The sequence below is a fragment of the Pteropus alecto genome, unplaced genomic scaffold, assembly GCF_000325575.1.
Source record: "Pteropus alecto unplaced genomic scaffold, ASM32557v1 scaffold13, whole genome shotgun sequence".
Taxonomy (NCBI): Eukaryota; Metazoa; Chordata; class Mammalia; order Chiroptera; family Pteropodidae; genus Pteropus; species Pteropus alecto.
Window position 1 is genome coordinate 8,532,579 of NW_006434373.1, and position 11,764 is coordinate 8,544,342.

Genomic DNA, 11,764 nt, shown 5'->3' on the forward strand with positions numbered 1-11,764 from the left:
CGTCATACTCTGGGTAGCGACAGAGGAAGGAGGCGGCCCCGGTCTCTTTCTTGGGCAGGAGGCCGTGGAAGGGGAAAGGCTCCTCAGTGGCGGCGGTGGCCATGGACGCAGGCTGGAGGACGAGGAAGAGGCAAACTGCCAGGCGGCGCGCGGCCGAGCGGACCAAATACCTTTTTTAGTAGTTCTGCTTCTGTTAGTGAGTTTAAAGTCAGCTGAAAGCACATTGGTGAATGAACCCGCCAGGGTGAGGCTGCCAATCACACGCTGCTATGTAAGCTAACGGCGCCACGCTCCGGAGCTGTGCCGGAGTGTTGCCCGGGCCGCAGAGAAGGAGGTGGAGTCTGACGCAGTGCCGGAGGGTTTGGTTCTCGAACCTGGGGGTCTTAAAGCGGCCCGCACTTGGGATTTTTAGGAGAGGGCTGGCCTCTATAGGGTCTTGTGTCCCGACCGAAACAATACTCTAGAGACGGGTAAGGAAATGGGCCAACAGCCTGCAGCAGCCGAAACCCCAGCTGGCAAGCCATGGTTTCCGAACTTGAGGTTGTGGACCAAACTTTTGGTCAAATGCTCTAGAAGCCCCAGCCGACCCGAGGAAACGGAGCCAACTCACGCACGCTAAACACTAGCAGTCATCGGGTAGCAGCAAAATACCTGGACACTAATTTGATTCGGTGTTACAGGGTTTTCACTTAGCTGTCTAGAGTGTGTCCCTTTGATGAAGGCAGGGGAGGAATAGGGTGCGGATAGGTCCTAGCTTCAGTCAACAGGAAGTGGGTTGTTAGCCCCCAGTTCTATGGCCAATAACAAAGTATGAGACTGAAGCGGGCCCCTCCTACCCTCATTGCTTACCCTTGGCTTCCGGGATTTCTGAGAAACACTTTTTTCCCTCTTTAAATTGAAGTTCTTGGGTCCTTCTTACGGTTCTCCACTTAATTACAGAGCCGTAACTTTGCAATTTTTCAGATTCATAGTGGCGGCTATGAACTGCTCCATGATGCATTAGTAGCCCTTTAATGATCTTTATATCTTTATTCATGTCAGGATAATCTTAGGATAATCTTAGTCTCTCCCCTGCCCCCCTCACGTGCGCGCGCGTACCAAAGACTCCTTTGGCAACCCAGTGAAGCTTACGGACTCCTCAGCATTGTTTTTAAACACACAAAATGAAGTATATGGTTACAAGAAAAATTATGTTGAAATATAGTCATCAGCAATATTAAAACCAACTTTATTATATAGCAGTTTTATATATGTATGTATATAGCTATGTGTGCGTCTTTGCATTAAAATAACAAGAACGAACGCCAAATCCAGTAAATTCCCATAACCTCAAAATAGCGCAGAGCATAAATGATATTTTAAGATATCTGTAACAACGGGCTATGAGAAGAAATTGATTTTTATTGGTGACAGAGTAACAAACAGTAACTGCTAATACTAATCTGGTTATTGCCTACATTTCTAATTGAAAGAAACGAAGGTTAGTGAAAATGAAGATGAATTTTTTTTTCTGCACAAGTTTTTGAACCTTTCGGATTCTGTCATGGATCCCAGGTTAATAATGCCTGATATAAAGGGAAGCCCTCTGTATGCCAGTTTCCAATCCACGTTATTTAGGAGACCCTCCATGAAGTTTCGAAAATTACTGTAATGGCTGTGCAATGTTTTAATTGATTACTTGGCCATTTATTCACTCCATAAGTCTTAGAAAAACATATTCTCTTTAGTGGAGAGAAGGAAAATACAGTAATGTTTACCTACCTATTCCCAACTGTGTTTACATTACCTGTAGTAAAGAACTTCAAACTAACGGGAAAAAAAAGAGACACATTCTCAGAAGATGTTCAAATAGAGCTCATAGCGACAGAATGGAATAGGTCCCAAATGAACCATAGTACAATCACTTCATTTTACAGCCAAGAAAACAAAGCTAGACAGGTTAACTGATGGCCATGGGTTACAAAAATGAGTTAGTGAAAAAGCTGGATTTCTGTTCTCACAGTCTGTCCCCAATATTTTCTACCACACCAGTTGTGCTCCTCTGCCAAAATACCACCCAATGAATGGATGAGGAGTTAAATGTTTATTATGAAACCAGTGTCAGACTTTTTATTAAACTCCCATAACAGTGTTCTTTAAAAAATTTTTTATGGAGTCTATAAAAAATGTTTTAGAAAAGTTATGTACCCTCTTGTACAGTTTTAAGATAACATTTGAAATTTGTCATAAGTTTAAGAAATTATCAAAGATGTAATATCTGGCATATTAGAAATATTGGAATTTTTAAATGACACTTCTATATCACTCACTTAAATATATCCGGATGAATGTTACTCTTTGAACTCTACCTTTGTCTATGAAATACCTGAACATGTTACATTTAAAATCAGACATTTTATATCCCTATTGCTTCTTGAAGTTTTTATTCTACATAAAATTTTTATCCTAAAGTAATGTACATTTATAATGGAAAGTGCCATTGATCATTTATTATCTGCAACAAAATTAATATTTAATTTTGAAACCTTTCCTAAAATCAAAGTGTTAAATTTTTTCTTTTGAATTAAGTTATCTTTCAATTATTCAAAAGTTAATCAAAACAACATGAATAAATCTTAAGCTTTGGTTTAAGGACAAAAATTACAGAACAATAAGAAAAATTTTTCTGAAAATGCAGCTCTTAAAAAGATGCATGAGATTCATGTTATTGGACTTTGATTAAAGTCAATTTTACCGACAGTATTTGAAATCGTCCCTTTACTTTACACCAAGAAGCTATTTAACCTGCTGGTAGTTAAGATGTCTCTCTTCTAAGACGTGGGAGACCCATCTGTAAAACAGGTGTGAAAAAGAGTAGGTACGTCTTTTCACCACAGGCATGTCTTTGAGCAGATAATTCTAGAAAAAAGTAGATATGACATTTAAACGTCTGGAAATTGATTGTATTTAAATTATCTGTGACTTTCTACCATAGTTTGAAGACCACCATTTTATATATGAGATAGATTGACTCCATAAAAGAAACCATAGGCATGAGTCTACGGGAGCCGAACAGGGCTGCTGAGGACAGCACAGTGTGGACATCACTCATTCATAGAGTTTCCAGGAGTCAATCTGACTCAGCACACACATTTTAACACTTGAAATCACTTTAACTATATACAAAGACCTCTACTCTGCCTTTAAGCCCCCATATTCTCCACCTGCGTTTACACCTCTTACTCCTTCGATTCAATGACATGCTCAGCTAAAGGAAATCTTTCAATGCTAAGTCAGTTTGTGCAACTTGACAAACAGCTTGCCAGTTCATTGGATATTAGAAGGAAACAAGTAGAGGATACTTGGAGTAAACACTGAAGACGTAGATAAATAAAACAAGGGTTTCGAAACGGGAGGAGGAAGAAGGGGAGGACAGGACAGGGTCAGTCACCCTGCCTGTGATTAAATAATAGACTGGGCGCTCAAAAACCTCCCACATAGCTTTGTTCAAGCAGGAAGTGCTGAGCCAAGTGTTCTTGATGCCCACCTTCCTGCCAAGTGTTCTTAATGCCCACTTCCCTTTCCCAAGCCAATGCAGAAATCCAGTGAAGGTGAAAGGCGATAGCCTCCCACGGGTCACCTCCTTTGTAACTATCGCCGCACCATATTATTTAGAGAATATTTTTAAATCAAGTCTCCAAAAACATGTAGAGATTGTAAAAGCACCCAACATGTCCTAGCAGCTGGGCTGTGAAATCCTAAGCCGCATTTGCAGCGAGACCACTCCTCCCGTGGGCGGCTCCTAGGCAATGATTGAGTGCAGTAGGAACACCAGGGCGGATCTGTTCCTGGAAGATGGGGAACTTATTTCACAGTCGATTTAGGCTGGAGGAGCACCCATCCGCTTGCCAAGCATAACCTATTCTGCATGGTAGCCTAGGTCGTTTCCACCTAACCTTGGCTTCTCTCTTCTTTACCCAGGATCAGACTTGCATCGCGGTTCGATGGCTCTCCTAGCCTTTCGTGGACCCTTGACTATTTTTCTTTGCACAGACATTTCCCCCAGTAGAATCCTTGCTCATTTAAGCAGTTTTTGGCGTTAGTTTCTTAAAGGATCCAGACTAAAATAGCTCACATACAAGAAACTGAGGTTCAGATGCTTACAGCTTTGCCACTGCTGCCCCCTGAAGGTAAAAGCCGTCATTATCATTCCTACCAAATATGCCTGCTTCCCAGCTCTTTGTCCAATGCAGAGCCAGATGGGCGACATTACTTGGCAAAGTATGTCATAGGCCCGTGCCTAGCTGCAAAGGAGGCTGAGAGATTAAGTTCTGGCTTCTTCAGTGGACAGGCAGGACTGATAATGTGGGAAATTCGATAAACACAGGAAGGCTTTTCAAAGGATGGCTGTTAATTCAAAAGACTTGTTAATCATAGCAAATATTCACTATATATAACTTCTATTAAGCCTTAAGACTTCTGTGACCATAAATACTTCAAATAATCCTTGCTATTTGCTATATAACACCAAGTTCTCAGTACTTGAACCTTCAGTAATAGAATGATAAACTAGGCAATTTGGACTAAGATTCTTGGTGAGAATAATGAGAAAAACTGGACAACGTATGATAAATATCTTCTCGTAGGCATCAGAGAGCTAACAATGTGATGAAGAGTTTCTGGAGCAGATGTAAACTCAGAGACCAGAGTCTAACATTGGGAGAACTTTGCCTTTCGGAGCTTCTGTCAGTTCTTAAAGATGTAGCAGAGAGGCTGAGATTCTTTTTTCCACAGATCTCCAGGGCTATGAGTAAAAAGTTGAGTCTAGAGTCTGTAAAGAGAGGGGGTAGACAGGGAAGAGAGGGGCCATGTGCTCTTAGTGTAATAAGTGTAATAAGGCTAGGGACGTCGTCAGTTCACAAGAAATAGAGTCCATGTTATATAAATATGAGAAATATAAATTTTTCACATAGGAAAAGTAAGTACTTTGGAAGGAAATGAATACTTGTGGTGGTGAGGTGTTTAATTTGGAGGTAAACAATCCACAAACCTCAGCGAAGTTCTTTCACCATTTTCCTTTCATCTGTGGGACCAGAGCTGCACTTTTCACCTTCCTGACAGCTCTGAGAAGCTGTCACTGGGATCAAAGGCCCAAGCCTTTCCTTTGAAGAATCAGTAGAAGCTGAGCAGAACAGTAAATGCTTTGATTTCCAGAGTACCTTGGAGTCTGTAGACTTACAAACAAATGAGAAGTATGTGGACGATTGAGTGTGGTTACATGTGTAAGACAAGATGCTATGTCCTGGGAAAATCGTGGGGAGCACTTGAGCAGTGAGGATTCCTTCCAAGCATAGCACAAAACAGATGAGAGAGTTCAGCCATGGGCATTATGCCGAATTCTATGCCCCTCTCTGTGAGCTTCTTCAGCAACATTCACTGGAGAAGCAACATTCAGTAAAAAAACTACTTAGAAACTGTCAATCAGGATAGTTCAGACTGTGCTGTGGCAACATGTTAGCTCAAATTTCAGTGATATAAAAGACAATTTTTACTCATGCTACATCTCCATTCTGAGTTGGCTGGGGTTTCTGCTCCAAGTTCTTCCAACTCTTGGATCCAGGTTGAAAGAGCGGGCACTAACTAGACTGTTACTGGTGGTCATGGCAGGGAAAAGATAACATGGAGAAGCAGGCACTGGCTCTTAAAGCTTATTTCACTTCTGCTCATACTTCATCAGCTGCAAGTTCTGTCATGTGCTCAAGGGAGAAATAACTGGGATACTTGCATAGTCTTAATTACTACCACTGCTTCTTTAATGTTCAGTATGTTTTCATTCTTGTGAAACATTGGTAAAGTGATATCCAGAATATAAATGTTCCCCTCCGCCATTGTTAGTATCTTTGTATGAACTGCCAGACAGACAGCGAGGGGCATTTACTCCTGGATGACCACGTAGGGGGAGAAACAGTGGCAAATGCTCCAGGTCTTCTGAGAGGAGCAAGAAATACGCCTTGTGGTTTAGAATAGAAGGGGTAGGTTATGACTGTTAAGCTCTGACAGTTCTATCTTTCTAGCTATATATCTTCTAGCACATAAATGCTCAATAAATAGTAGTTGAACTACACCATGTCCTCCCTGAGTAAAGAATTGTGTTCTAAAATAGCCGATTATTTCTCACACTCATTCTAAAACAGAATATGTTCCCAAATTTCTGTTCATTAGCCTAATCTATTTTAATCTTCAAGTTTGCACACCATTTGGTTATTACTGAGTGAGATTATGCTTTCTAGTACCATAGGTAAATAGGAATACCCAAGAAACATCTCAACTTGAAGAGTGTAACGTTCTCTATACCTATTTGAATTGTATATCTTTCCAGAAATGTTGTATGCATAAAGAAAATATATGTGTGTATATATATGTATGCATATATGTACATACACTATTCTGCTCTCTCTGTATGTACATATATGTATATAAGTATACACGTGTATATGTGTACATATATATCTAATTCCTCTCTCCTTTTTTACTCAAGTGGTAACATATTTGTTACCACTTGAGTAATATTACTTTACAATATTTCCCGATGAGTATTAGTACATAGAATTATTCCTCTTTCTTTTTAATACTTGCATACTATTTCTTTGGACATGTCATCATTTACTTAACCATGTGAGTTTATTTTAAAATTTTTTCTTTGTGGAGTTGGAAATAGGTACTTCCTTGCAAGTATAGTTGTTTCTAAAACATGAACCTATTAGGCTATAAAATGCTTTATTTATTTTGGTTTTGAAAAAGTCAAATTTCCATATATAGATTATATCAGTCTTACTCCTATCCTTGGAGGAATTCGGTCCACAGTTCCTGCTAAGTGGGCAGGAAGAACGTAACCCACATACTTTCTGTCCATAGGTCATTGGCCCAGAAGTGGACTCCTAAGCTGAGGCAGATGAAAGAAGCAGATAGGCATTTTGTTTTCAGTGGAGTGTTACAGGAAGGTTCTTGAGAGCTGAATTTCCAGGGTGTGCTACAGAGGGCCTGAGTACCATCTTTAACAGAAGTACTCTACAGCTCTATTCTCAGAAAAGCCCAGGAATACTGAGCTTTTGGGTTGATTTGTGATTCCCTCATATCCTTTTATCAAACTTGATATTCTTTGAACCTTCTCTTAAAAGAGTTTTAACTAGAACAGAGTTTATAGTACTTGTTTTGTTTCACTCCATTTCCTGGTATATATTAATTAGCAAAAACATACTCCCACTGAATTCTATGACAGTAAATCACACTCACATTGACAGACATGAATTAAATGGTGCGATGCAGGAATTGTTCACGGAGTAGTTCCTGCCCACTCTTGCCTCACTGCAGTAGAGTCGTAGGTCTCTGGACAGGTGTGGGCTTGGGTCTGCCTACCTGTGACTATTGTTATCTGCAGCGCCTGAACGGGATTTCATAAGTCCATTTGCCCAAGCTTGGAGTGCCAGAAAAACATGTTAGGCTTAGGACTCCAATTAAAGGCTAATCATGAACCTGGATATCCTGACTTGAACAAGAGAAGCAGAGAACGTGCTAATAAAAGCACCTAGAAGTCAAGGTATCTTGTTTTCTTGGACCAGTTCTGCCATAATTAACTTCACGAACTTTAATAAGACCTCAGTGTTCTCAACTACACATTTTAGGGTTTTATCAGAATTAAATGGGAAAAAGTACCTTCCATGGTGGCAATAAATAATTGCTATTACTATAATGTGGCAGGTGGGTAGTAGAGACTCAATGCACTGAGATTAGTTGTATCATTTGGCATTAGGTAATGGGCTACCTAAAGTTAGTACTTAGATAAAGTAGATAAGTCATTTTTTAAAGGGCTAGTTTGCAAGGAATTGTTTTTAAAAATAAATTTAGACATAAAGTAAAGAGATCATATAAACCTGTTCCTTCAAGGTTTACTCTATAATTTATGAAATATAATATGGACAGATAAATTATTACTGTTTCTAGAGCTTAAATTTTTTTTAACAAAATACATCTTCAGTCTCACAGAATTATTCTTTTTCATCTGGTAAAAGAATGACAAATGGAAGACAGGTTATAAAAATCACTGTGTGTGTGTGTGTGTGCTTTTGTGTGTGCTTTCTGGACCACATATACTAAGGTGGTAGCATTTGGGGTGACAAATAGAATTCTGAAATTGACTTTAAGTATTTGCATAGAACAGATGATTTCCATAAATTCGGAAAGCTTTTATGGGTGTTCTGGGGTGGGTTTGAGAATATAGAAGGCATTGAAGGAAAGGGCGAGAGGAAAGAGAAAATACTTCGTTAAAATAAAGACTTTGTATATTAATTAACAGAGCTTTTGGATATATGTATTTGTTAACTTAAAGAGTTTAGAAGACATTACATTGTGTGTATTGTAATAAACACACAACACACCAAAGAGGATCAGAAGCAGTTATCACTTGCATAGCAAAGAAAATGTTTCCTCAACCAGTACCTCTCAACTAGTGTAGTGATCTGAATCACTCAGCACTCTTGTTAAAAATACAAATTATCTGGGGCTCTATCTCAGACCTACTGAATCCAAATCTTCAGGGGAGGTCCATGAGAATCTGTATTTTTAACCAAGATCCAGGTGTTTCTTCTCATCAGGAAGTTTGGAAAACTGCTTAACTGTAATGTTTGGCTCTACTCCATTCTAAGATAGCTTTGCAGGGCAGAGAATTAAAACTGAAAAGTTTTTTTAAGATTTTCTGTCCTACAGGGGAGGATGGCAGTTACCAATATATTGCTTCTCAGGTTCAAATTTCTCAGGTTCAAATTCACCCTTCTTTGCTCTGCTTTGTGTTACTGATGCTGAACCCTGTAAATATGTCTCCCTTGGCAGCTGGCGCAATTTTAAGCTTTGTCGGTTTTCTACAATTATTGTCTCCAATTTAACTCCTCCCATTTTCTTAAGAATGCACTGGGATCAGGCTTTCTTCTCCACCTCTGAATCTGTTCAAGGACCTTCACAGTGGCAAATCAGAAGGTTGATTCTCGCCGTTTTACTTGACCATTATCAGCAGTATTTGACACAGCTGAATGCTGCTTCCTCACTGATAGACTTTCTTTGTTTGATTTTCAAACCAAAACCTTTGTTTGGTTTTCTCCTCCTCTTCTTGTTTCTCTGCTTCAGTCTCTTTTGCTGATTCCTCCTTTTCTTCTGGCCTCTGAATTGGATCATCCCCTATGACTCAGTCCTTGGACTTCTCTTTCCTATCTACACGTAACTTCCTGAATGATAAAATCTTGCTTCATGACTTTCTGTATCATCTACATCCTGAAGATGCCAAAACTCGAATCACCAGCTTGTCTCTCTCTCTAAATTCCATCTACCTGTTTGATACCCAATATCTGACATCTACTTGGTTATTGAATAGGAATATCAAACTTTACATGTTCTAAAACTTAATTCCTGTTCTTCCCCAAACCTGTCCTTCCAGTGATCCCTTTCTCAGTTACCGGAAACTTTGTTTCTAGTTGCTTAGGCCAAAAATCTTGGAACCTTCCTTTCTCCCTGTCTCCTTACTTTTTATCATGCATCTAATTCATTAGCAAAGCCTGTTGGCTCTGTCTTCAAAATATACCCAGAGTTGATGACTTCTCCTAACCTTCACTTCTAACTCTTTCATTAAAGCCAACAGGATGTTTTGTGGGGATTATACAGAAGCCTCCTCTATCATGATAGTCTAGGTTATGTTATCGTCAACATGATCTTCTGTTTCAGTCTGTTCAGGATGTATAATGAAATGTCTGAGACTGGATGGCAAAGGGATGAACTTAGTAATGACTGGTTTCAAAGCTAGAGGAGTAGTATCATACTTATTTGATGCTTGGAGCTCATAGAGAAGAGAATGTATCATTACTGCCTACGTCATCCTCCTTTAACAGGGCAGGCTACCATCCACAAAAAATACTTTACCCCAACTAAGATGCTGCACATAAAGCAAGAGCACAGTATTTGGTACATAGTAAGCACTCAGCAAACAGTAGTTATTACTAACAACAAAGTTGGAATTGAAACATAGATTTTTAGTTTTCTCTATTGTCACTCCATTGTGGGGCATCCTAAACATCTCATTTAGGGATTTTCACAGTATTAGACCTTTCAACAACTGTTTTAGAATGTCCATTATCCCTACCAAAAATTAAGCATTAACTGCATAAATTTCTCCCAAAATTGGTTATTTGGGAGAATTTACAAGTGAAACACTTATAAAATGTATTTTTTCTATTTCTATTTTATTCTTTCTCAATAAAATATATCTTATTCAATTTTCAATAGAATTTACTGGCATAGAAATGTTATTCTCACAATAAAAAATACCTGTGGAATAACAACATTCCATAATAATTAAGAGTATCTTTTTTGTGTGTGCTACCAACTACCAGTTATAGAATAAATTAATTCATGAGGATGTAATGTACAACATGGTGACTGTAGTTAATAATACTGTATTACATATTTAAAAGGTGCTAAGAGAGTAAATTTTAAAAATTCTCGGGGAGAGAAAAAAAATGGCGTAGATGATGGAGGCTCTGTTCATCTCTTTGGCGACCAAATCAAAGTTGTGATGGAAACAAGGAGTAGTACCAAGGAAAAATCACCTGGGATCTAGATGAATAAGCCATACAACTACGGAGAAATCCAAGAAAGCACCTTGCAATGGCAGAAGGTAGGACGGGGTAAGGACGCGGGGCTGGCCGGTCCCCAGAGGCTGAGTGAGACGGAGGCTGTTGCAGTAGCAGAAGCCTCTTAAAGGGGCAGTGTCCACGGGCAGATTTTCATGGTGACGGACCTGCTTGCTCTGAGCACCAGTGCCCAATCGCTGCACCGGGCACAAGGGGCTTACAGGGAGATATTATTGGAGTAAGGGCCAAGGCAAGACTTGCTAAGTACAGAAGGGCTGGCTGTATCCATTGTTCCCTGTTGAGCCTCCCCCCTACTAGTGTGCAGACACAGCCCTGCCATAGCTGTGACATCATCAAATTGGATAACAGAGATCCCTCAGCCCAGAGGATTCCCTGAAACCCCGCCTGCCCCAGCTCGTGGCTCCACCTAAGCCACATCTAAGTATATCCTCAGCAAGTCAGGTGCTCCTAGTTGAGCAGCACCTAGACTCACATTGGAGGCAGCTGGCCTCAGTTTTCTGGTGTGGCCTTTTGAGGCAACTATAAGCACAGCATCTGTGCATTGCTTGCTGAATCTTAACAGGTGGCTCCAGAGGGGTAGTGGCTTGGTCTAAATTTGGCCTGCCGCTGAACCCTTCTCAGTACTGTGCCACTGGACACCTACTTCACAAATCCATACCAATAAGATGAAGAGACTTAGGAGCTTTGCTTAGTACATAGCAACAGACACAGAAAGGCAGCCCTAATGCAAATACAAAGAAGCAGAAACCATATAAGAGAATAGAACAGAGATCCAGATATAAAGGAGTCAAGTGATCTAACAGATGCAGAGTTCAAAACACTGATTATAAAGATGCTCAGTGAACTTATGGGAAGTGTTGATAAATTCAGTGACAACTTCAACAAAGAGGTAAAAAACGTAAAAACGGAAATGGAAATTACAAAAGGGAACCACTCCGAAATGGAGAACACATTATCTGATATGAGTAGTATATTAGATGGACTCAACAAAGGAATAAACAAAGTGAATAAAGAAGAGGATCACATGCCCTATCTAGAGGATAGAAAAACCAATCAGGAAACTCAATCAGAATGGCAAGAAAAAAGATGCC

The 11,764-nt window shown here is 39.7% G+C and overlaps 1 protein-coding gene across 1 annotated transcript in view; it reads right to left on the reverse strand.

Moving 5' to 3' along the window:
- TPP2 (tripeptidyl peptidase 2) overlaps positions 1-155 on the reverse strand; it is a 65,342-nt gene extending 65,187 nt beyond the window's left edge. The window contains exon 1 of the mRNA XM_025044981.1: positions 1-155. Coding sequence (XP_024900749.1) covers positions 1-103 — 103 coding nt within the window. The 5' untranslated portion in view covers positions 104-155.
- Positions 156-11,764: the final 11,609 nt, after the last annotated feature.